Consider the following 27636-nt stretch of genomic DNA (forward strand, 5'->3'; position numbering starts at 1 on the left):
ACTATCTTTACTTAACCATATAAATTTTATATAGTTCATATAATAAACACAATAACATAATTGTTCAATTCTTAACTAAATCCATTATTATTTACTCCATTCTTTCACTTACTATTCGGTATAGCTTTCCTTAATTTATTCACAATTCCATATCATTAAACTATATTCAACTATACACTTATCAATCATATTCCATTTTAATTCATTTCAATAACATTCAATTTCATTTATATCATATCAACTTACTATCCCTGATAGCTTTCACTATAAACATACGATTCATATATCTCAAATCACATTTCAATTCATCAAGTGGCATCATATATCATCAATTAGAACTCCAATCGTTTCATGAACCTTTGGTTCATATTTTCAATTCATATCTAAATATTCAATTCTCAATTCAATTTCTCGTTTCATTTCAATAGCTTGATCAATCAAATTTATTCGATTTATCTTTCACTTATTTACCCTATTAACAAACACGGACTTTGACGGATACAGATTCCAACCCAAACACACCGATGCGGCACATTGTGCATAAAGCGGTACATCGTGCACGATCGATATCGACACATAAAGTGCCTAAAAGCGACACACGAGGTGCCGACGACACACGAGGTGCCCGAAATACGACACATAAAGTGCCCGATCGATAAAGCCCGCAAATCCGTACACTTCCAGATCCTATGGCATGCCAATTATATCCGACTCGGCCGACTAGTTAATAGGGTATTTCATTCACTTTCTCTATTTAATAATTCTTTCATCAATATAACATTCGATAATCACATATATTCACCCATTTTCACAATTCATACAATTTCATTCAATTCAACAATATATTTCAATTATTCACATTAATTCATAATTCAATACAATTCAATTCACTTTTCAATATCAAATATTCAAATATCACAATCTCATATATTCATATCAATTTCCTCATATTTCTAATCAATATATTTTTCAATATAATATTCATTCAATATTCAAATTTCTACATAAATCATATATATTATATAATTCAATCAATATAAATTCAATCAAAATAATTTCAATCAATATAAATTCAATAAATTCATTGCATACCAAAATCAATCCATTCCAATTGTAAAACATCATAATTCTAACACTAACAATTGCCATATGTATATAAATATAACAAATAATAACTAAGTTCGGATTATAGAAATACAAACCGTAATTTTCGAGCTAACTCCCGTTGACTTTGTCTTGTCCTTTCTTAGCCGAGATTTCCGGTACCACATTGACTATTAAAGCTTAAAGCTTCAAACCTTCAATTTTCTCTTTTCTCCCTTTCTTTCTTTCTTTTTCTCCCCTGCTCTCTGCTTCGTTTCATTCTGTTTCTATTTCCTTTCTTTTGTTTCTTTAGTTTATATATATAATATAATATAATATAATATAATATAATATAATATAATTAAAACATAAAATATTTTTATTATATAATAATATAATAATATAATAATATACTAAACATAAAAAAATCTTAGATTTTCTTCACGATAAACCGCCTCAATTTATACTTTTTGCATAATTACCCTTTTAGTCTTTTTTATTTTCTTTTAATCTATAATTCGACTTTCACACTTTATTCAATTTGGTCCTTTTACTTAATTACTCTTAATTAAATTAAATTTACTTAATTAAACTCTAATTAACCACTCATTTTACTTCGTAAATATTTTTAATAAATATTTACGAATCCATTTTTCGAAACGGAGACCGAAAATACACTTTTTTCTAGAACAGTAAATTCAGATCATTACAATCAGATCAGACGCACGACTCCGCTACATACTATTATCTTATCAACTGCAACTCGCTTGTTCAGCGGTCTACAGCATTGCATAGTACAGCACATACGCTAGCCCTGCTGCGTATTATTATCTGAGTGGCTTATTCCACATATTTGGTGTGTAGGGTTGGATAGGCCTTTCGAGGTCCTAATTGGTGTGTTTGGTTGGATGAGCTTTAGCAGCTCTTTTGAGGTGTGATCGGGGGATAGAGAGGTGTGTTGGATGGATGGGTGGGTTTTTATTTGACTGCATTTCATTCGAATCTGTCTGTGATTTCTAACTGTAGAATTAGTTATTTGTAATCCATTTGTCTGATTAACATTTGTGCTGAGACTAATGTGTGAACTTCATGTGCTCTGATTGTTAAGTTCTGCTGGGACGTTAGTTCCAGGTGTGCTTTCTGACACTGTGAGTAACTGAAAATCTGTTGTGCTTCTGATTTGAATTTTGTACTTCTGTTTTAGCTTTATTTTAGACTCACACTGAGCTCGAGTAGCTCACCCCCTCTTAGTGTTTCCCTTTCAGGTACTCTCTTCTGAATTTTGACGCTAGGCTCAGTATGCAGAGGTCTCAGACAGCTTGGCCAAAATTCAATACAAGTTATATTTTAAGCTTTTATTTGTCATTCAGATTTTGAACTGTAAGGTTTTGTAAAACTGTGGTACAAATTCCAATTTAAGTTTTAGTCATTTTTATTCTAGTTTTATTTATTAAACTTAACTGAAATTTTATTGTTCGAGTTTAATATGACGTGATAACTTATTTTTGTAAGAATTTACCTACGATCACTTCGGTGATCAATTTAACATCCTGGATTCGGTCTAAACTTTTAGGTCGGATTTCGGGTGTTACATATCTCACCTTGCAAGTCTAACCATTTTTTTTTTCTAATAAAATCGAAAAAACAACGAAGAAATAAAGAAAACCCCAAAATACAACAATTGAAATGAAATTTTAAACAATAAAAAAGCAAGAACTCTAGAAGAACAAAGTAGTTCCAGAGAGGGTAGAAGCCCAAATTTATAGATTTTTCAATTCTCCCTCATAAATGTACTGTTTTGGGTTCGAAGGCCATAACCAATAACATCTAACCACCTGTGCAATGTCTAATGCCCCTCATCATGGCCACTTTTCCTAGAAAACTATGCATTTATGATAGTTATTCTAAAAAAGTCTAATGCCTCTTCAACTTCTTCAGTGGGTCAAACCATCATCCAATTTTGGATCATGCCTTACGAGAGGCCACTTAATAACCTCTTGTTCAACCCAAAGGGCCTATTGTTATACCCCTTCATTGTTTGGACACGTATTAACACCGAATATGTTGTTGACCTATACGTTGACTCATTCTCAAGCAATGCCTCAACAGGCCACTCGTCTTCAAAATCTCTAGGAAAGACCACCCACTCAATCTAAATAGAGGCATCCACCTATATTTAAGTGTGAACACTCTTCTAGTGTGAATGCGCTTCCAAGACACTAAGGAGTATATTTAGGCATAAGAACCTCATACTGATAGAGACATATGATATACGCCCATGATTATCCTTTACACATTACATTTAGCGAGGCTAATTGTTTATCCTGCCATGCCATACTAACGGACAAGAGGACCTCTCCTATAAAGACCCTAAAGAAAGATAAAGAAGGGATCAATATTTTAGCATCCTAAGGTAACTTTGATCAATTATCTTCTTGATCAATTTGTCCTCTTGTCCCTGTTCCGACTCTCAGCTTCTTTAGGTGAACGAACCTCCATTGCACCACTTTGATCTCCTTCTTTTCTTCCTCCCTTGTTGTACTCGATATCAACAAACATATTAGAATCTTTTAAATTTTTATTTTTATAATTTCAAATATATATATATATGAATTTTATGGAGGGTTTAGATTTTCCTATTTTATAATTTTATAGGTTTTAAAATTTTAGAGAAAAAACTTTATTTTTATAATTTAGATTTTTTATAACATTTTGACAATTTTTTAGAATTTTCTTTTGAAATTTACGCTTTTAATTTTTGAACTACTTGTATGACATTTTGGATGCATATCTCGTTTGAATTGGTTGTATTTTTCATTTTAGTTTTTTAATGAAAAATACACTAAAATAACTAATGATGAAATGAAAGAATAAATACTAAACTAATTTTAGAAATTCTTCAAATACCGAACTAATAATTTTTTGGCATAATAAAAATTTTGGCCTTAATGTTTACATTTAATTCCTTTTAAAAGGAATCAAATTTGATTATCAACTTTTTAAAAATCCAAATTTGACCATCAATCTAGGAGTCAAATTGTTATTTTTTAACGAAAATATTGATTAAAATGTTAAATTTTAAACATGACAACTCATATGGCAATTCACATGTGCTTCATGTTAATTTTTGAATTATTATGTATTTTTATATATATTGAATTTTGAATTATTTTATTATACTTTTTAATATTTTTTATAATTATTAAACAATTTGTTGATGTGGCATACAAACAAATAGTGTTATGTCAACATAAAGAGCACGTGAACTGTCACACAGTTTACCATGTTAACATTGTTAAAAAATTAATATTTTAATTAGCAATATGTTAGAAAAACAATTTGACTATTTTTGAAAAGTTAAAAGCCAAGTTTAATTAAAAAATCAAAACCAAATTAACAAAAATATAAAAGTTAAAAGATAAACTTATCTTCTTTTTTTTTTTGTACAGTTTAGTTACATATTGGTTGGGCTTTAAAGCATCCATGACTTTTAACCCAACAAGATTTTGGAGAGAATTTCATGTCTGTAAGACCTATTATTTTTCTATTGTATGTATTTGTGTTCAGATATATCATTTTGGATTTACTATTTTTTAAATATATTTTATATATGTATATATAAATATTTATAAATATTAAATAAATTCTAAATATAAAATATTCATCAATTATATAAAATATCCTTTCAATAAACTTCATAAATACAATTTATTATTAAACAAACTTAAAATAAACAAATAAAAAAATTCCATAATTAAACAATAATATCATCTTATAACAACCCACCATCTAACAAGACCAAACTAAAAAAATTTAATTTTAAATTTTAAATGGCTTCTATCGGTCAATGTGGATAAGATCAATTAATACAATACTAAAATTTAGACTAAAACAAAACCTAAAGTTTATTGTTTTGGTTTAGTATTAGAGTAAAACATTCTGACGGACACAAGAAGTACCGATACAAATTCACTACCTTAGTGGAATTCCATGGTTCCAGAAACAGAGCTTTGAAGCCCATAACTAGTATTTACACCAACTAGGCTTTTTAACCAAAAACCCATATAAATGAGAGAGCTAAAAATAGAAACTTTGACATAATACAGGTGGGTCCTGGTAGGCTATATGGTGGATGCTATCTTCCATTTGGATTGATTGCAGGCATAATCACCATCACACATTTGTCAGCAACAAGCAGATAAGCAAACAACTGCCCAATTGGAAGTTTTAAACACACAACCAAAATTATAGAAAGGATCAGCGGAAAATAGAAAACTGAAAAAGAAAAAATGGTTCAGGCAATATCAACTTCGTCCTGTTGCAATATCCTCTTCTCAAAGTCACATTGATCCACCTCTCCTCATAGTCTTCATCGTTTCAATCACTACTCGCCAAGTTTCGCACACAGAATTTCCACCGGCGTTCAACGTAAAGCGGTGGAACTTCCATTGCCGGAAACAGTGACACAACAAGTCCAAAACAAGGAGCAAAGGAAGACCCAGTTTGCACTCGAGAATTTAACCTCTTGGCTGTTGAAACAAGAACTAGCAGGCAACATTGACGCCGAGCTCACTGTTGTTCTATCAAGCATCTCCTTGGCTTGTAAACAGATAGCTTCGTTGCTCCAAAGATCAAGCATTATTAATCTCACCGGCGGCCAAGGCACTATCAATGTCCAAGGTGAAGACCAGAAGAAGCTGGACGTTATATCCAATGAGGTTAGTCTATGTTTCCAATGGGTTTTATTTATGTCGTTTAGTAACATGAGACAAAAATAACATGACATGTTATGAAGTTTATTCACTAACCCAAGGTACATAATATAAGTTTAGTTGTTCTGCAACTGCCTAAGATCAAGTGGACGAACAGGGATTATAGCATCAGAGGAAGAAGATGTGCCTGTTGCAGTTGAAGAAACTTATTCTGGAAACTACATTGTTGTCTTTGATCCTATTGATGGATCAGCCAATATTGATACTGCATTAACAACTGGATCAATCTTTGGCATATATGGCCCTGACGAGCAATGCCTTATCGATCTTGATGATAACTCCACGGTAATCCTTTCATCTGTAAAGTCTAATCTTAAACAATAACGGTTAAAATACCATGGAGGCCCTATATTAGGAGTAAGATTGCATTTACCCCATTACTCAAAAGATTGACAAATTAGTTCCTATGTAATAGATGAAAAAGTAAATTAATTCTTCTATTCAAAATTTTATCCATTTCATTAATCTATTTACATCAGCATTAATCTAATGTACAAAGACTAGTTTATTCAAAATTTTAACTAAAATGACAAATTTACACATTAATATAATGTACAAAGACTAGCTTGTCAATTTTTTGAATAAATAAACTAAATACAATCTGACTTATATAGTACAAGGGCTTCCATGGTACTTTTACAGTCAAGAACACAATTAACCAGCATAAATTACCTGCAGTTTTGTATCCTACAGCTGCAACTAAACAGTGGAAGTGAACTGCAAAAAAGCAGTCCACATTTATTTAAACAAGGCCACTGTTTTAATCTCTTACCTAAATGGTTTCAACTCGTTTACAATACAGCTTGATAAAGCGAGAGAAAAATGCATCATCAATGTTTGCCAGCCAGGGAGAAATTTATTGGTTGCTGGCTATTGTCTATATTCAAGCTCTGTTGTGTTCACCATCTCCTTAGGCAAGGGGGTGTTTGCATTCACCCTAGATCCCACTTATGGAGAATTTGTGTTAACACATGAGAATATCAAAATACCTGAGTCTGGTAAAATTTACTCTTTCAATGAAGGAAATTATGACCTCTGGGATGACAAACTGAAGAACTACCTTGACCACCTTAGGCAACCAGGATCCAATGGCAAACCATACTCAGGCCGCTACATAGGTTGCCTTGTTGGTGAAATTCATCGAATGCTGCTTCGCGGTGGCATCTATGGCAACCCTAAGAACAAGAACAGCAAAAATGGAAATCTGAGGCTACTATATGAGTGTGCACCAATGAGCTTTTTAATAGAACAAGCTAGTGGCACTGCAATAGATGGAGTTCAAAGAATTCTTGACATCGTACCTGAGCAGGTAACAGCTTAAACAAGAACCATATTGGCTAAGAATTACAATGTTAACGGGAGTATGTCCTTGCACTAGACAAGCATTAATGGCTTTAGCATGTTATATTGGCAGGTACACCAACGTACACCAATTTTCATTGGAAGCGCAGATGAAGTTCAGAAATTACAGAAGTACTTGGCTTGAGCTGTTGAGCACCAACATATGGGTTTCAACCTTTTTGCATGTTATGGGCATATTTCAAGCACACAAGATGACGAGACAATTTTCCTATCAAGGATGACGAGAGAAGTTTTCAATTAAAGAATTACATGATTAGACAATCAAAATGCTATCAACATCTCCATGGTATCTTTAGTATCCTACATGATAATTAAAAAATACAACATTTGATTAACAATTCTTGAGTTTGTAGAGCATCTATGTTGCTCAAATTTTAAACAAAATCACATTGGCAAACATAACTTGATCTTTACAAAGAAATTAGCTTAATGCCATGTTAAAATGCTTGAAGGGTTTAGATATTGCTTGTAGTGAGTGCTGTACCGATAGTCAGCCAACTAGTCATCTTGATGGTAAAACCACTCAGTTTGTAGCAGAATAATTGTTTTTATCCGGAGAAGTTCTTTGACCTTTTGCTGCAAATTCAGGAAAAAGTGAACATGAATAAAGAGAAATATTAACCTTCAAAATGATGACTGTAGCAGGATATAGTATTTTACCAGGGCTCAATATCTTTATGCATTTTGTTATAGACTTCATTGATGTCAAGGTGTTGGGTCCTGCAACCATAGGACATGCAGAGTAAGCATACAAATATCAGTTTAGAAGCAATAAAATTAGGCAGCAGTGAGCTTTACCACCTTCTGCATTCATATTTTTTTCTGAAAACACTTCTGTGACAGTAGATGAAAACTCTGACATGACTTGATTAGCCCCCAGATTGTCATCCCCCGAGTCATGAGAGGACCTGTGAGGCATGACAGAAAATAAACGTCAGAGAAAAATGACTACACGGAAATTAATGAAGAAATGAGTGGAGAAACTAATTGTCAAAAAATGTAATTTGATTGAAGTTAGAATCAATACCCTGAAAGAGCAGATCCAGAAGTACCCAACGTTGGTTGGCAAGGGTAGCCAATTGCATCAGGTCCAAGATCAAGATCCACTAATAGTTCCGAGAAGGAGAAATTTTCACCAAAAGCATCTAAATTTGGCAAATCCAGGTCAAAGAGATCTGCATCTATTTCAGACTCAGACGTGGAGGTCTCGTTCATTATTGGCTTGTACACATCAACTGTTGCATCAGAACCATCAAAGTCCAGCCTGCTCTTTACATGATCCCTCTTGCCAAGCCTCGTTAAGCCTGTCTTAACTGGTGAACAAGAAGAAATGCAACGATTCCTCTCAATGGTGTAGCACGTCATTTGTTTTAATGGACTAACCGTGACTCTCTCGGTTGAAATTATAGTGCAGTTAGCAGGAGTGATCTCTTGAGGAGTATTGCTGTGACCGCGGTTAGCAGTTGAAGAACCACCAAAAGGAGTCATTAATTTATCACTCTGAGGAGAAACTGCTTGCGGGGGTGTCTTAGGACCTGAAGAATTAGTTGGAGGGGACAGCTGTGGCCGATTGAACAAACACTTTGCAACACCAGATGCGTGCATTGTCGATTCATTGAGTGTGCAGCTGGCGGGTGTTGATTGATTTAAAGAACGTAACTGACCATCTACTTGTCTATTCATTACATTATCAGACTCTGGCAGCTTCTCTTTTCCTGCAACAAACATGTCAGGGATGTTATGGATGTATCAAGCCATGAAATGATGGGGCATAAGAATGAAGAAAGCATACCTTGGGTTGCTAACTTCGTAGAAGTTGATCTGCTACGAGTTTTCTTTGCAGCTGTTGAGGCTTCAGCAACAACTTCCGAGCTCCTTTTATTTCTTGTTAATGGCTGCCTTGGAACTGGCGAAGAGTAATTGTTTCTCTCCATTCTGGAATTAAAAGGACCAGATACTGGAAAAACAGTTGGTGTACTATACACAGGAGGGCCTATAAAGCAAGAGCATCGACAAAATACAGGAATTGCTTAGCAAAAAGAACACAAGAAATACGCATATCAATTTTTTGATCATATACCATTATTTGAAATTATTATCATGAAATAATTCTCAAATAGAAATAGAACAATTTAGACATCTCCAGAGTACTCTAAAACCCAATTGCATCAATTGAAAACTCAAAATACTTATCAAAAACAAATTGCCACTAGTCATCAATTCCAAATATTCCATTTAGCACAACTTTAAAATATTCAGAATTTATTACTACCATACTAACTATACAAACATCTAATCAAACAATAATTTTGAGCTAAAACGATGACACCTATATTTGATAAACGTTTCAGTCTTCAAAGGCTCAAAATCTTCCAATGCTATCACCAACAGCTCAACCTAAAGTAAGATCTACATGGCCAATTCTAATACTACTAAGTAACCACCCAAAGCTCAGCATTTGTACCTGGAGGAGATCCGGCACGTGGATCTGATTGAGGAACCACGGCTACTGTTTTAGTTGCATCAGCATGAGGAATCATAGGCACTGATGCAGTGGCACTTGCATTGTAAGCGTTCATTACGCTTTGCATTCCCTGCAAAAGGGACTGAACCCTGCATTTTTCTTGCTCCAAACGAGCTTTTTCCTGCTCTACTATCACCTTTTGCTCTTTCAAACAAATATACTCGTCCAACATCGCCCCTAAACTCAACAAACTCTTCGGCGCCTATAGCAGAAAACAAGAAATAATTCAAAATAATAATAATAATAATAAAGAATGGAGATAACAGATTAACGAATCCAGTCAATTAGGGACCTACCTCTCGAACAGGGGATTTTGAAATGAGAGAAGAAGCTTCGTTTCTGAAAATGGAACGAGTTTCGGTGTAGTTGTTATCGGAAAGGTAACGATCGACGATGAATGCAACTTGGACCGGAGTGACTTTTCCTTTGCCCAGATTCTCCGGTTTCTTAGACCTGCTTTGCTTCCCCATTTTCCTTTGGAAAGTGAAAAGAAAGATAGAGGGAAAGGAATAGTGAGGGAATTCCAGAGTGGACTAAAGATATATGATTGTGAGTTAAGAGAGGGAAAGTGTGAAATGGCGCCATGGCTGAGGTGAAATGAAAAACGCGGCAGAGTTTGAAAATTTTTGGAGGAAAATAGAACGGGAAAACCCCCTTTTTTCTAATCTTCTTTCCGCTTCCCGGGAAAATCACATGCCAATGGCTTTTGGAATAATAAACTTAATCAATATGGGTAAAATATATTTGTGGGTATCTATATCTTGACTTTTTTTTCAAATTGGTTCCTATGTTTGGTTTCCATTACACAAAAGGATGCTTACTACAAATAGTGTTAACTTTTTTATATGGCCCAATGAGCATGGTGATAATGACATAATTGTGATGTTAATATTTGAAATTTTAAAATTATTAAAATTATTTTTTATATAATTTATATTTTTTATTTTTATGAAAATTATAACAAAATTACATGACCCAAAGAGAATATTTCGTGTTTTTTATTTATTTTAGAAATTTATAAAAAATCTATTTGATTTTATTATAATTTATATAATGTTAAATTTAACTCCCAATATTTAATTTTTCGACAATTGGCCTTTGTTCTTTTTATTTTAGCTAAATTTAGCTATTAACCTTTCAAAATGAGTCATTTGCTTTTCTTTAATAGAATATTGACTAAAACATTAATTTTTTAATGATATTGGTGTGGCAACCCACGTGGTAGTTCACGTGCATTTCATACTAATATGGCACTATTGTCTTATATGCTATATCGACAAATAATTTAAAATTTATAAATAAATTTAAATAAACTCAAATTCAATATATATATATAAATTTCATAAAAGTTAAAAAAAAAAAAGAGCATTAGATATATGTGGATTGTCATGAAAACTTTCATGTTTAAAAGCTTAGCATTTTAGTTGTTATTTTCATTAGAAAATATTAATTTGACCCTTTTTAAAAGGTTGATGATCAAATTTGACTTTTTTAAAAAGTTAAAAATTAAATTTAACTTCAAAAAGAAAATAAGGGTCAGTTTAACAAAAATATAAACTTTAAACACTAAATTTGATTTTATGCGTTGTAATTTTTATATATAAAAATTATCATTTTATAATACATTATGGAATTTATAAAGAAAATTATTCTTTTATTTTTACAAAACATTATATATATATATATATATATATATATATATATTGTTAATGAATTTTGTTATACTTTTACTTTTTAAAAATTTTCATAATTTTTAAATGATTACACCATCGTGACATCCTCATTGCCACATGAGAAATATTCTTTATCCCAGGCAAGTGTGAAATTGTACAACATAAACCAAGCATAAGTACCATGTTGAATTAAAAGAAAACATAAGCACCAAAATCAACATCAAAACCAAAAACATATAAATGGTAAGATAAATTATTCATTCCAAGACAGTGAAACTTTTAATTTCATAACTGCATTACCGTAATGATAGTGTTTATTAAAATATAAATGGCAAAGTTTTATATTTTATGATGAAGCTTCTCTTTATTTTCAAATAGCTCCTTAAATTTTATATTTTGTCACCATATTCTATTCCTTGTTTGAACAATTATCTTGACATATCTTTGGGATAGATAAATACATGATAAAGTTGACATTTTTTACTTTGATCTTCATGGTGTATTACACTATTAGCAAATGATCCTCAGAGCATATAGAACGAGAGAAGATCGGCAAGTCCATGTTAAGCCTTACGATTATCCTTTACTTGGAAACCAAACTAACTATTTTACTTGGATGATGAATGAATTTATGGGATAGTTATTGAAGATATTTCAAGAGATATATTCAACCTTTTACTAAAAAGTTTTATGCTTGTCAAAAGCTATTGAAGAAACTCTTGTATCAGCGTATAAATAGGTTATTGATTGACTTCTTCTTTAATCATTCAGGGGTGTATTTAGACACTCCTTGTTTAAGGATTTTTATGGAGATGTATCTAATTTGAGGTATTCGGGGAGAGTGATTTGTAACAATTTGATTTGACTTTGGAGCTACAACTATCCATTGGGAAAGGCTAGATTGGGCTTTAGCCAATAGTTGTATTGGATGAATTTTAATTAAAATCATTCTCTGAGCAAGACTCCACAAAATAGGATTAGGGAATCTAAACTGCATTAAGAAATATTGTGTCTTGATTCTCTCTCTACTTATCTTTTTTACTCGTGTTATGGATTTATGTTTATTTCTATCATTGGTTTGCTTCTTGCACTAATATACTGCTTGCATTCTATTAAAACATCTGTCTAAACACCTGTCTGAACGTTGAATTGAATTGAGAGTAAATTGAGGTTCTTACATTTATTAAAATGATTTTATCTCATGTAAGTATTTTAAATATTTAGATTAAACTCCACTTTCCTGAGTTTGGGTTTCTCGAATTTGTTGAAGGTAATAACATTTTGTTTATTTAGAAAAGTGTTCATGCTACCAAGACTTTGGAATTTATCAGAGTCTTGGCACAAGGCATAATATTAGAGTATTCATGGATCCATGGATTCCAAATGAAACAAATTTCCATGTGGATTCTATTCCTTTAATAGACATGAAGGATTTGCTAGTGAGTGATCTTTTTACTCCCAATGGTGACCTATGAAACGTTTAACTAGTAGAGGGCATATTGGCTCTATTAGAATTAAGTGACCCGAATCCTTATTTAAATAAAATACAGTGGTAAAATAAAATAAAAGTAAAATCCATATAGAACTACACTTCTTTTATTTTATTTTAGAATAAGGTTTTTAAACCTTATTAAACTCCATCTATTTTATATTAATTAGAATAAGGTGTTTCAATCTTACTACACTCCTATTAGAATATGGCTTTACAAGCCTATAAATAGACATAGTTTATTCTTCTTGTATTTATTCAAATTCGACATAGTGAATTTTCTTCTCTTCTGCCATTGTTTTTTCCCGAAAGGGTTTCCACATAAAAAAATCTGTGTTCTTTATTTTTATTTCTCTTTTCTTTACGATATATTGTCATTACCGACATTCTATTTATTTTACAAATTGGTATTAGAGCTTCCAGATTTTTCATCTCAATCACAGTAATGGCGTATTTGAAGTATGAAATTTCGCTGTTGGATCGCAACACCAGATTTGCATTGTGGCAGATAAAGATGCATACAATTCTTACACAGATGGACTTAGAGAAATCCCTGCTACAGGTAGATAAGATGCATTCGACATTGACAGAGGAAGAGAAGAAGCACAAGGATCGAAAGGCGTTAACACAGTTACAACTGCATTTGTTTAACGAAATTTTACAGGATGTGATAAAGGAGAAGACCGCTGCTGGATTATGGAAGAGGCTGGAACAAATATGTATGTCGAAAACTCTAACAAGCAAGCTACATATAATACAATGTCTTTATCTCATCGTTTGAAGGAAGATGCATCTGTGAATGAACATTTAACAATGTTTAAAGAAATTCTCTCAAACTTGGAGGACATGGAGGTTTAGTATGATAAGGAAGATTTAGGGTTGATTCTATTTTGTTCGTTGCCCCCTTCTTATTCAACCTTTAGAGACACAATTTTATATAGCTGCAAGTCTCTCCTAGTTGATGAGGTTTATGATTCTTTGACCTCGTATGATAAAATGAAACATCTTATGGTTAAAACTGACTTTTAGGGTGATGGTCTCATTGTTCGTGAGAGACAAGATCGAAATACTGATGATGATCGTGGAAAGACACAAGAACGGAATCCTCACGGTAAATCTAAGGGTAGATCGAAGTCTTCAAACAAAGGTAAAACTTGTAACTTCTGCAAAAAGAAAGGGAACATTAAATCCAAGTGCTATAAGCTACAGAATAAAATCAAAAGGGAGGCTGCAAATCAAAAGGAAAAACAACCAGAAAATTCTGGTAAAGCTGATGTTGTAGAAGACTACAGCAACGGTGAACTTCTAGTCTCTTCTGTCAACAATTCTAAAGTGAGCGTTGAGTAGATCCTTGATTCAGACTGTACCTTCCACATGAGTCCCAATCGGGATTGGTTTACAACTTACGAAATAGTGTCTGAAGGTGTTGTTTTGATGGGAAATAATGCTTCATGTAAAATTGCAGGTGTTGGAACGATTAAAATTAAGATGTTTGATGGAGTTGTCAGAATACTCAGTGACGTACGATATGTTCTAGAATTGAAGAGAAATTTAATTTCATTGAGTACTCTTGATTCAAAAGGGTACAGATACACAGCTGAAAGTGGGGTTTTGAAGATTTCCAAAAGTTTCCTCGTTGTGATGAAAGGGCAGAAAAAGACTGCCAAGTTATATGTTTTGCAGGGTTCTACTGTTATTAGTGATGCAGCTGCCGCTTCCTCTTCATTGTCAGATGATGATATTATTAAACTTTGACATATGTACCTAATGTTACGGGTCAGAGTTCAAAGCCCGTGACCATCAAACCAAATGCATCAGATGGAGGTCTATTGTTTAAATGATGATCATTTGGCCCACGAGAGCTGGCCCGATTCAAAGAACTGTTGGAGAAGCCTGTCAGATTGAAACCTGGTTGGCCCGATAGCGAAGATATTACAACTTAGGCAATTATGGTAACTAATCTTAACAGATAGAAGGAATCATATCTTGTAAAGATTAGATATGATTTGATATGGCATATCTTGTAAATCCCTTAAATCATGGGATATGGTTAATCTCATTCGTCGATGTAAATATATCTTGTCCGTCGATTTTGGGGAGCTCAACTATAAATAGAGAGCTTTCCCCTCATTTGTACTCACTCTATTACATTGTTTTATTATTCTTTGTGAATAAGAGAATAGAGAGCATTTAATCAAACACTTTGCGAGCGTCCTTTTCTGTTGTTTTTTTGGTTACTTCTTTTGGCATAAATCGCTTCCGTTATACAATTGGTGCCTTGAAGGAGTTCTTAAGGAATTCTCACTTGAGTAAAGGCTGACTTAGGCGAGTTTGGACGAACGAATTACCTAAGACCGCACAGATTGTAAGATAAAAAGTCTAGCCCCGTGACAGGTGGTATAAGAGCTATTGGTTCAAAGGCACTGGTGATATATCGAGAGAAGAGTTTGAATAAAAGTGGGCGAGAAAGTCTTTGAGGGAAATGTTGTCGGCAGTAGAGGTACGTGTCGGTAAACTTGAAGAGTCCATGGAGGACGCAAGAGAGTCAAACAATGCACTTGGGGAAATCATTGAAGACTTGAAGGAGCAGTCCAAGGACTTTGTGACCATGTGTCTCACTTCCCAAAGGGATAGCATGCAAGATCTTCTAGATTCCCAAAGGAAGAAGCTGACAGAGAGGAATAATGCTCTTAAAGCCATGGTGAAGGCTTTGAAGGAGGAAACAATAGCCACGACGTTAGCTTTAAGCACAAGAATAAAGGAGCTCGAGGGAGATTTGGCCTTGTGTCGAGTAGCGGTAAGGGAAGGAGTGTCAAGTGCAGCACTCAATAACGAGTATGTCTTGAAGCTAAAAGAGTTTGTGGGGACAAGGTTTACATGCGATGTGGACAATTTCTTATAGAGAATGGAAAACTACTTCCGTGCCAAAGGCATCATGGATAATGCGGGTAAGGTAAATACTGCTTCATTATTTCTTACTGATATTGCGCTTTTATGGTGGTGAGGTAGGACCACAGATAAAAGGCAATGTGAGATTAGAACGTGGTAAGAGTTCCAATATGAGTTGAAGGGACAGTTTTACCCAGAGTTTAACGAGAAAGAAACTCAGGCAAAGTTACAAGGGATAATGCAACAGGGCACAGTGGGGGAGTATGTTCGAGAGTTCAAGAAACTCATACTCCAAGTTTCAGATATCACCGAGAAAGAAGCATTTCTTACTTTTCAAGAGGGATTGAAGTCGTGGGTCAGATAAGAAGTAGAACAAATAGGTGTCCAAAAGTTTTCGAAAGCCATGGTGGTAGCGAAATCCGTAGTTAAGCTTGGTCTAGAGAAAGACAAGCTTGGATCTTCCAAGTCCAAGGAAAGGGGCGTATGTGAAGGGAATCACAAGGAAGACAAAGATGATGACAATGGAAATGGCAAAAATGGTGGTAATGGGAAACCACGAATTGGGAAGAAGAAACCCAAGAGGAAAAGAGACAAGCTGAAATACTTTCTCTACTACGGTCCACACATGTTGAAGAAATGTCCGAAGACATCCGCACTTAAGAAGAAGCCAGTGGATAAGGCCTTGGGACTTAGTTCAAGCGTAAGGATGTCGAAGCCAAGGAGGCTGAAAGAGAGAAGAAGCTAGTGAAGTGCTTCTTGTGTCATGGTCTGTACAGGTTGCAGAAGTGTCCAAGAAAATCTATCATCGAAAGGAATGATGGAGTGTACAATGAGCTCAAGAAGCATGGTTCGAGCAAGGGAAAAGCCGAAGCTAAAAGGGTAAAGAGGAACAAGTCTGTCATCGAAGGGAACGATAGAATAGACAAAGAGCCTAAGAAGCTTAGTTCGAGCAAGGGAAAAGCCGAAGCCAAGAGGGCAAAAAGGAGCAAAAAAAGTGAGTAAAGTGCTTCTTGTGCCGTGGTCCGCATGAGTTACGGAACTGTCCAAAGTAAATCGTAATAAAAGGAAATGCAACATATGAGCTTGATGAGTCGTCGAAGGGAATTCTACCAAAGGAAGAGGAGAGTTTGTCATCAAACTCAAAGGAAGAAGTTGTGATGAAAACAGTAAAGTTGAGACCAATGAGGCTCAAGTCGAGTGAAACGTCGGAGTTGGCCGTGTCATCGACAAGGCTTTCATCTATGGGAGAGGTGGGTGGTGCATTGGACTTCAAGGAAAAAAAGTGATGCATGTGGGACAGTTGACCCGAGTAAATGTAAAGGTACATTCCGAACACTCTTATAGTGTGTTACATTCTAACTTGTTGACTTCGCAAGAACGTAAGGGCCTTTTTGAAGTTCTTAAGCAATGAGGCCGAGAGACTGTGGGCAAACGAAGCCAAGTATTGTAAATCACGAGAATTTTTTTCGAGGAGAGTTAGAATGTGGGCAAGGGAGTGACATAACTTCTTGTCATCAATATGTACAAATGAGTAAGACAGCTTGAGTTAAGAAGTGATAGAAGCCGATGCAGAAGTCTCGAAAGAAGGAAAAAGCTAAGGTGTCAAGATGAGATTAAGACGAATCAAGTCAGTGCCATTCGAAAGTCGTAACGAGGGCATTGCAAGAATGGATGGGGGAAAATGTCACTGGTTAAAGTTCAAAGCCCGTGACCATCAAACCAAATGCATCTGATGGAGGTCTATTGTTTAGACGAGGATCATTTGGCCCACGAAAGCTGGCCCAATTCAAATAACTGTTGGAGAAGCCTGATTGGCCCGATAGCGAAGATATGACAACTTAGGCAATTATGGTAACTAATCTTAAAAGATAGATGGAATCATATTTTGTAAAGATGAGATAGGATTTGATATGGAATATCTTATAAATCCCTTAAATCATGGGATATGGCTAATCTCGTCCATCGATGTAAATGTATCTTGTCCATTATGTTTTTGGGGAGTTTAACTATAAATAGAGAGCCTCCCCCTCATTTGTACTCACTCCATTATATTGTTTCATTATTCTTTGTGAATAAGAGAATAAAGAGCATTTACTCAAACACTTTACGAGCGTCCATTTCTGTTGTTCTTTTGGTTACTTCTTTTGGCATAAATCGCTTCCGCTATACAATTGGTGCCTTGGAGGAGTTCTTAAGGAATCCTCACTTGATTAAAGGCTGACTTAGGCTAGTTTAGAAGAGCGAATCACCTAAGGCCTCACGGATTGCGAGACGAAAGGTCTAGCCCCATGACACTAGGGCATATAAGTGAGAATGATATAAAAAAATTGAGCAAAAGAGAACTTTTTAATGGGTAAGGAATTTGCAAACTAAATTTTTATGACCACTGTATTTTTGGAAAGTAAAAGAGAGTTTGATTCACTAGAAGAATCCATAACACGAAGGGAATGTTAGAGTATATTCATTCTGATCTGTGGAGGCCATCCAGAGTGCCTTCGAGAGGTGGAGCTAATTATATGCTAACTTTTATTGATGATTTTTCCAGAAAAGTTTATGCGTTCTTCCTGAAGCAAAAAAGTGATGTGTTTTCAGAATTTAAGTATTAGAAAACTATGATTGAAAAATAGACGGGAAAACAAATAAAATACCTCTGCACAAATAATGTCTTAGAGTTTTGTTCTAATAAGTTTAATAAACTGTGCAAGTCAGAAGAGATTGTGAGACACTTGACAGTTCATCATACTCCACAGCAAAATGGCATTGCAGAACAAATAAACAGAACGATCATGGAGAATGTTCGATGTATATTGTCAAATGCCAATTTACCAAAGTCGTTTTGGGCCAAAGCAGCCTCTACTGCATGTTTTTTAATCAACCAATCTCTATCTGTTGCCATTAAGAAAAAGACTCCACAAGAGGTATGGTCTGGAAATCCTGTTAATTATTCTGATTTAAAGATCATTGGGTGTCTTGTGTATGCTAATGTTGATAATGGAAAATTAGAATCGAGATCCATTAAATGTGTTTTTCTTAGTTATAAAGCTGGTGTAAAAGGGTATAAGTTATGGTATCCTGAAAATAGAAAAGTTATGATTAACAGAGATATTGTTTTTTATGAAACTGCTATGCTACCTTATCTCTTAAAGATTCTTCCAATAAAGAAAATCAAAAGTAGGTGGAGCATCAGTTTAATACATAATCTACAACAGAGTCGACTCCTCAAGTCAGTACAAAAATTGAGAATAGAGTTGCTTCTTCACCGCAATACTCTATCGCCAAAAACAGAACTAAAAGAGAAATTAAACCTCGAAAGAAGTATGATAAGGCTAATTTAGTTGCTTATGCTTTAAATGTGGCTGAAGATATAGATGCGAACCAAGAGCCATCTAATTATTCTGAGGCAGTTAGTTGTGAATATTCAGAAAAGTGGATGTTTGCTATACAAGAGGGGATGAGATCACTCCACAAAAATAGAACATGGGATCTTATGAAACTTCGTAAAGGTAAAAAAGGTTGTTCATTGTAAATGTGTGTTTAAAAAGAAATAAATGAATTCAGGAGTTAAATAACCCAGATATAAAGTAAGGCTTGTTGTAAAGGGTTGCAGTCAAATTCCAAAAGTAGACTTCACAGATGTGTTCTCCCTAGTTGTGAAGCATAGTTTGATTCAAGATTTGCTTGGTATTGTGGCCACGCATGATTTGGAGCTTGAGCAATTAGATGTAAAAACTGTATTTTTGCATGGAGAACTTGAGAAGGATATTTACATGCAACAACCAGAGGGTTTTACAATCTCAAAAAAAGAAAACTATGTTTGCTTGCTGAAAAAGTCTCTTTACGATTTGAAACAGTTACCAAAACAGTGGTACAAGAAGTTTGATTCCTTTATAACTTCTCATGATTTCAAAAGAAGTAGTTTTAACAGTTATGTTTACTTTAAGAAAAACAGTGATGACTCTTTTGTGTATCTACTTTTTTATATTGATGACATGTTGATAGTAACAAAAGATAAATGAGAGATAAGAAAGGTCAAAACCCAACTAAGAGAAGAATTTGAGATGAAAGATTTGGGACTAGCAAAGAATATACTTGGTATGGAGATTCTCAAAGATAGAAAAGCAAGTAAATTGTACCTAAGTCAGAAGGGGTACATTGAGAAAGTTCTTTGCAGGTTTAATATGCAGAATACTAAGCCTGTTGTACTCTTTTAGCAGTCCATTTTAGACTTTCATCGGCTTTGTCTCCATGATCAGATGATGAGATTGAGTACATGTCATTTGTTCCACACTCTAGTGCAGTGGGATCTCTTATGCATACTATGGTTTGTTCACGTCCAGATTTATCATATGCAGTCAGTGCAGTTAGCAGATACATGGCGAATCTCAGTAAAAAACATTAAAAAGTAGTTCAGTGGATTTTAAGACACTTACGAGGTACTACTGATGTTTGCTTACAGTTTGTAAGAATTAGAGATGGAGTCATTGAGTATGTTGCTGCTGATTTTGCTGGAGACCTTGATAGAAGAAAATCTCAAAAGGTTATTTATTTACAATCGGAGGTTGTGCAATCAGTTGGAAAGCCACTTTGCAAACTACAGTCGCTTTGTCTACCACTGAAACTGAGTACATGGCGATTACTGAAGCTTGTAAAGAAGCTATTTGGTTGAAGTGACTGTTTAGTGAACTCAGTGAATACCTTCAAATAAATACAGTATTTTGAGACAACCAGAGTGCAATCTTCCTTACAAAAGATCAAATGTTTCATGAGAGAACAAAACACATTGATGTTCAGTATCATTTTGTTCATGATATTATTTCCGTGGTGATATTGTTGTGAGCAAAATTAGTACTCATGAAAATCCTGCAGATATGATGACTAAGTCATTTCCTATAGCCAAGTTTGAGCGTTGCTTAGACTTGGTTGGTGTTCATTGTTAAAGTTAAACCCGTAGGGGGTTTTATGGAATAGGTGGAGAACTTGTTCGTTAAGAGTTCGCATTGAAGAACTTGTTCATTGAGAATTCGTGTCAAGGTGAAGATTGTTAGAATTAAGTGATCCGAATCCTTATTTAAATAAAATACAGTGGTAAAATAAAATAAAAGTAAAATCCATATAAAACTACACTATTTTATTTTATTTTAGAATAAGGTTTTTTAAACCTTATTAAACTCCATCTATTTTATATTGATTAGAATAAGGTGTTTCAATCTTACTACACTCCTATTAAAATATGGCTTTACAAGCCTATAAACAGACATAGCCCATTTCTCTTGTATTTATTCAAATTCGACATAGTGAATTTTTTTCTCTGCCATTGGTTTTTTCCTAAAAGAGTTTCCACGTAAAAAAATATGTGTGTTCTTTATTTTTATTTATCTTTTCTTTGAAATATATTATCATTACCGACATTCTATTTATTTTACAAGCTCCATATGGCGCTGAATGTATTTTGAAGATATCTATTGCACGTACTAAGCCAAATGCTAGAGTTATTTGGCATTTCACTTGTACAATGGTGTATGAAGCTAAACTAGGTTATGCACTAGCAATAAACTATTTGTCCAACATTATGAACTTGGTAGTAAATAGTCATTGGTCTTCTCTATGGAATTTGGATGTCCCTCTAAAGTTAAGGACTTCTTGTGGTGTTGTGTGCATCGTTTTCTTTCTTATAAGGGATGATTGGCTAAAAGGGGTTACCCCATAAACCCTACACGCTCTCAACATGGCTTGGTTGATAGCAGAGAACATATTTTGCTTGAACGTCCTATAGCATTAGATGTATGGTGAAACTTTAGGCTTGTTGTGGATTCTTTATCTATTATGCTTTTCTTCATTTTATACTATCAATGAACAATGCCTTTACTAAGCACTATGTGATTGCAACTGCTTGAATCTTATGGTAACATAGAAATCTTTTTGTTTGGAAAAGTATTAATTAATGCCTTGTATCTCACTATCATTTTTGTGGAAGATAGGTTTTTGCAATATTGGATGGAAGCTCGCTGCATCATTGACTATGTGCAAATAGCCCACTACTATAAGAATGACTAGTAATGGTCATTGGAGTAGACCAGATCAGAACTGCTTCAAATGCAATGTTGATACAGTGGTGCACGCTTCACAAAATGCTTCCTCATTTGCTGTTGATATTTGGGATCACTCAATAGCTTTCATTCGAGGTTTTTTTTTAATGCACAAAGAGTGTCTCATGGAGGTCAATCGATTAAACGAGGCTCATTCGACCCATTTGAACTAGCACAATCTGTGGAACATGTGGAGAAGCTCTTCTACTTGAAGCCTTGGTGGCCAAGTGAAGCACTTATGGAAAATTAGGACTACATTGGTAAATATGGAAAGTAATATTAGAAGATTTGATTTTGTAATCTTAAAGGATTGAGTCAATCCCTTAAGATTCTCAATTGTAGACAGGCTTTAATATCGATCATTGATGTAATTAAATCTGTACAGTTGGTTGTGGGCGAGCTCAACTATAAATAGAGGTATTTCCTCTCATTTCTAATATCTCATTCTTTGTATTCTTTCTAAAGGAATAGAATATTTTGATAGCATTTACTCAAATACTTAGCTTGCTTTGCTTTGCTTTATTGTGGCATTTTTTGTTTTTCGTTGCTTTTTTGCTTTGAGTTGCTTCCACTTTATTTTTGGTGCATTGGAGAATTTCTATCGAGAATTTGAACCTCAAAAAATCACCTAATGCCTCACAGATTACGAGATGAAAGTTCTAGTCCCATAATATTTTACTAAGCATCATATGGTGACAGCTGCTTGAAGCTTATGGTTACATAGAAATTTTTTTGTTTGGGAAAGTATTAATGCCTCGTATCACACTATCATTTTGGTCGAGGATAGGTTCTTGCAAGATTGGACAGAGGCTCGTTGTATCATTGATTGTGTTCAACAGTCCACTACTGTAAGAATGACCAGTAATGGTCGTTGGATTAGACCAAATCAAGACTGCTTCAAATGCAATGTTGATGCAACGATGCACGCTACGTAAGATGGTTTCTTATTTGTTTCTATTCTTTAGGATCATTCAAGGGCCTTCATCCAACGCTTTTCATATTTGTTTCCTTTTACTTTAGATCCATGTATGGTCGAACTTCTAGCTATTCAAGAGATTCTTTTGTGGCTTAAGGATGAACATTTTGATAATGTGCTTATCGAATTGTATTGTAAGTATGCAATTGCAGCTCTTTGTTTGTCAACATTGAATTTTTCTGAGTTTGGTGTGATTCTACAAGATTGCGTTATGTTAAAATCATTCTTTCAACTTTTGCCTTACACTGGACATGACAAACTGCTAATAAGGCAAATCACGAGTTTGCTCGAGTAGCCTTATTTTATACTGATTGTTGACATTGGACAATCTTCCCTATCCTCTTTTCTCTATCTTAGATATGGATCGCTCTTTGTCTTTTTCCAATAACATTGAGAGACATAGGTTCGGGTGTACGGAGTAAGCTTAGCAACTTGAGATTTAGGTGTTCATCGGTTTTTGGTTTGCTCTTGTATTGTTCACTCAAATTTACTTAGAAAAACTATTACTTTTTAAATTTAATGCTAAAATATTAATATTTAGTCCGATTTAAATAATTATCGTTAAAAGAAATCATAATTATATTTAAAACACAGTCGGTTAAACGTTGAGAATATGTACGAATGTTTAAAAATGTAATAAATTAAATGCAAATTAAAAAATTTAAATTCCTAAAATAATTAAAAATATATTTAAATAAAATAAAAATATTAAATTTTTTAAAATAAGTTAAATAAAATTCAATTTAAAAGTATGTAATAACAAAATTACAAAAATATTTAAATTTCCTCAATATTAATATTCTTCTTTTAAGCTATCATACTTGTCACTATCTTCTATCCTCATTTGTCAACTTATTTAACTTTTAATACAATTAATTATCTTTTGATGCCCATTCTTTCATTTCACTTTACATAAAAATATTTATTGCCGTCTAATCAAACTCTTTATAGAACAAGCATTAAAAATTAAATTGCATTATCAATTAAAATAATCTTTCGTCTCTTTTGAATGCTATTTTCATGACTTAATATTTCTTTTCAAATAATCTTGACTTTATTCTTTTTAGATATATCTAACTTATCAATGTTGTTGGATGTTAATGTATTTATTTATAGTGTTAAATCTTAATTTTGATTGATATATATTAGTAGCACTAAGAGTGAATGTTCGATCAAATTGAGTAAAAAATTTCTATTTTATTATTCTAACTCAATCTGAAATTTTTTGAATTGAATTGAGTAAAATTGTTAGAGTTAAATTAAAAAAATTAAATATGTCAAATAAAAATATTGTTACAAAGGTGACTAATTCTATGTTAGAGCACTTAAATTTGAAAATCCTATATATATTTTAAAAACTCAAAGCAAAATAATAAAAAGTAATATACTTGAGTATGATAAATTTGAATAATTAATTAGATCCCAAAATTATTATTTTAGAAAATTTTTAAAATTTTATTTTTTCTATATATATTTTTAGAATTTTTATACTTTTTAAAATATAAAATATAAAATATTATAAATATTTTGAATTTTAAAAATTATTTTGACCTTTTTTGTAATTTTTGTCGAGGAGACCAATTTGCTTATTCTCAAAGTTGACAGGGACCAGAAGGGTATCTATACCAATATGTTATTTGAGTTTTTCGAGTTATTTGATTTGTAAAATTCAACTCGCCTTAAACTCGAAACTCAATTCGAGTTGACTTGAAAAATTCGAATAACTCAATTTGATTAACTCGAAATTTGAATTTTTATTTTATTTTTTTGAATTAAATCGAGTTTTGCTCATTCATAAGTAGCGCTGAATAAATGATAAATAATATAAAATAGTAATTGTAAATAAATATGAATACAAAATATTACTTTAATATTAGTATTATTTCATATTGATTAATTAATTTAAAATAGTAAGTAATTCTACAAAGTTTAATTCAATATTATTATGACTTCATTTAAAAAAATAATATGATCAAACTGCGATGGGGGGACAAATGAAGTTGCATTTGTGCAACTGGAACAAATTACATACACCTATCCAAGAAGGGAGGCATTAGATAGACTAAACTTATGAATGAAGCTTTGCTCGCAAACAAGCACGAATAATTATGACAAACCCAAATGAACTGATAACATAATTATTGAAAGCCATATATTGTAGATTGTCCTTTCAAATATGTCAAAGCCAAACCATCCCATTTTTGGATGTGAAAAGGCATTTTGGAAGGAAGAGATGTTTGCAATACAGGCAAAGATGTTCAAATATGTTGCGGGAAGAATTGTTGAATTGCCACTTCTTACCATGTTTTAGACCGTTTGGTAATGCAAAGTAAGAAATCCCAGATTAGTTGAAGAAAGACTTTTAAGAAGGTTTAAATACAGTATTGTCTTTCATTTTTATTGAGAAATTAGAGGCTAAAGGCTTAACATATGTGTGTCATCATTGTTGATTGATTAAATTTATGTTCGTGACACTTATTTTTTTATTTTCAGACTATTTTTTCAGTTTCAGGAAATCGTAGTTATTTTTAAAAACTAACACTGCTATTTTATTATTTTGTCCCTTCAAAAAAAAAGTATTCTCAATTTTCATAACAACACGCAAACAACAATCTCTTCTTTGCCTTTTCTTAGCTCATCTGTTTTTTGTTCAGAAAATGTTTCGACCAAGTTTTCAGTTTTAATTTCTAGTCTACTTTTTTGAATACTTTTGATAAAAGCAATATCAATTGTATTTCACTTTCTTTATTCGGATGTACGATTATTGAAATATTGTGTTAACTTTGAGAGATAATGTTCACTACACAATTACACCGATCAAGGCGGATTTGCTTCTAAAGCAGTGATTATTTCACGACACAATGATTATTTTATTTATTTATACTCAATTTATATATCGTGTCAGTGCTAACTATTTCGTTTTGCAGTAATATATTTTTAACATAGACTGTATATGGTGAGGTTTAATAACTCACTTACCCTGATTAACAATTAGAGAGTCAACTATAGTAAGTGTTGGGATGTGAATAGAGTTATTAATCAACCTGGTCATCAAGAGAGCTTGAGGGATCTCTTTAGTAGATCCTTATATTTGTATGGAAAAAAGATGACACGGGCAATGTCTTTTCAATTAAGGAGCTTTCAATATTCTTTGGAAAACTTATAATGGTTGTAACAGGCCAATTCTGCTCAACCCACTAAAAAAAAACCAACAAAAAAAAATAAATCCGTTAAAATCCAAAGTCCATTTACAAGACTTGAAAGCCCAAAATTTACAAACTCAAATAATACAAAACTTTAAAGCCCAAATGGCCCGCAACTTAAACTATTTTCAGTAAAACTAAAAATTTTAGCCGCCGTTCCTCTCGTGCCGCCCGAGGCACTTCGTCCCGAGGCCTGACGCCACTGGCGCCATTGCACCAAAACGACAAAGGCAACCCTTCTCTCATCTCTGTTGACCACGCACCGGTACCTGATAAAAGAACGAAAAAGGACAGAACAACAAAGAAATAACGCAACAGAAACAATAGAAACATTGAAAATATATAGAAAAATCAAGATCTAATGTATTATTCGGCTATAAAAGCCAGGTCCACCATGTATTCTTTTACACACACGAAAAGCAATAAAAAAACAACAGAATAGAAAAATTTAAAGGTGATTTTTTTTCTATTTTCTTAAGAATTTATTTTTGTAAATAAAACATAAAATAAAAAGGAAAAGTTTAAAAACCGCACCTGACGGTTTGCATTCCGTTGTCGTGAATGGCCGAGGCTGTCGTCTCTGATGAAAGGTGACTCCCTTCCAAAGACCTTAAAATCGAAGGGTTCTTCTTTTCTTTTTTTTTTTTTTGCTATTTTAACGTTTAAAAAAATAACTCCAAATTGAGGTTTGGAGAGTCAAAAAGCAAAAAAAAAGGGCCCTTTTGCTTTTTTGGCCACCATGAGCGGCGGCGCTGTCATCGATGATCGGTGGCCGCCACGGTGTCTGATGGGCGGAGCCAAGGCCGGACCTAGGGACTGAGAGAGAAAAAGGAGAGCTTTTTGAGAGTTTTTTTTTTTGTGTGAATAATTTGGTTTAAATAGACCCTTAAAACGACGTAGTTTTAGGGCTGGCTTTAGTAGCCCTAAAACGACGTCGTTTTGTCCCTTGACCTGAGATCCGACCCAAGACTCCCCAGGATCCGCGTGTTTTCAACAAAGGGTATATTTGAGAGATTAGTCCTTCACGCGTTTCAATTTAATCCTATTTCGTTTTTTTCTTTTCTTTTTTAATTTTACCGTACAATTTTATTTTACTTCATTTTAGTCCCCTGGGGAACGATGTCGTTTTGAGGACAGGGAATAATTTTTCAGTTAGTCCTTCCTCTTTGACGCGCATTTTATTTCAGCCTTTCATTCTCCCCTTTCCTTTTTTTATTTTTTACAATCTATCCCTTAATTTCGTCTAAATTACGGTTTAACCGTTATTTATTTATCTTCAACCCTTTATAGATTTCATATAGATTATTTTATTTATTCATTTATCTATTAATTATTTTTATCCTTTTATACATTTAAAGATTATAATGTTTACATTTTCTTTATTTATGCACTTGTTGCCCGTATTATTTTTATTCTTATCATCATTCTTATTACTATTATTTATTTGTTTATCCATTTATTTATTTACTTGCTTATTTTTATATATTTAAAAACAAGATTGTTACATTTTTCTATTTGTACATTTTTATTCATTTATTATTATGATTGTTATGATATTATTTTTATCTTATTTTTACTA

General features: G+C 33.3%; 2 protein-coding genes and 1 long non-coding RNA gene across 3 annotated transcripts; 1 reads left to right on the forward strand and 2 right to left on the reverse strand.

Annotated features, from left to right (window-relative positions):
* Positions 1–5432: 5432 nt before the first annotated feature.
* Positions 5433–7638, forward strand: LOC108459075 (fructose-1,6-bisphosphatase 1, chloroplastic; the record flags this gene model as incomplete). The annotated part of the gene is made up of 4 exons (XM_017758439.2): positions 5433–5801; positions 5916–6140; positions 6658–7164; positions 7270–7638. Coding segments are annotated over 4 exons (1173 nt in total), but the record flags the coding sequence as incomplete, so codon positions are not given.
* Positions 7421–10420, reverse strand: LOC108457871 (uncharacterized). Its single transcript, XM_017757057.2, has 7 exons — positions 10038–10420; positions 9682–9943; positions 9010–9210; positions 8245–8932; positions 8019–8125; positions 7878–7937; positions 7421–7793 (listed from the first exon to the last, which is right to left on the reverse strand). The coding sequence occupies exons 1-7, from the start codon at positions 10209–10211 to the stop codon at positions 7741–7743; spliced, it is 1545 nt and encodes a 514-aa protein (XP_017612546.1). The 5' UTR covers positions 10212–10420; the 3' UTR covers positions 7421–7740.
* A 15660-nt stretch (positions 10421–26080) lies between these two features.
* Positions 26081–26687, reverse strand: LOC128291636 (uncharacterized). The gene is made up of 2 exons (XR_008281445.1): positions 26592–26687; positions 26081–26326 (listed from the first exon to the last, which is right to left on the reverse strand). It is a non-coding gene; the product is annotated as an uncharacterized LOC128291636 (long non-coding RNA).
* Between the last annotated feature and the right edge of the window lie 949 nt (positions 26688–27636).

The sequence above is a fragment of the Gossypium arboreum genome, chromosome 4 (assembly GCF_025698485.1).
Source record: "Gossypium arboreum isolate Shixiya-1 chromosome 4, ASM2569848v2, whole genome shotgun sequence".
NCBI classification, from domain to species: domain Eukaryota; kingdom Viridiplantae; phylum Streptophyta; class Magnoliopsida; order Malvales; family Malvaceae; genus Gossypium; species Gossypium arboreum.

Bases quoted from the DNA above. Each gene is read 5' to 3' on its own strand.
- LOC108457871 (XM_017757057.2), bottom strand. From the start codon at position 10,211: ATGGGGAAGCAAAGCAGGTCTAAGAAACCGGAGAATCTGGGCAAAGGA. The intron at 9,944-10,037 runs GTAGGTCCCTAA...TTTCTGCTATAG, and splicing joins CAAAATCCCCTGTTCGAGAG to GCGCCGAAGAGTTTGTTGAG. The intron at 7,938-8,018 runs GTGGTAAAGCTC...CTATGGTTGCAG, and splicing joins AAAAAATATGAATGCAGAAG to GACCCAACACCTTGACATCA.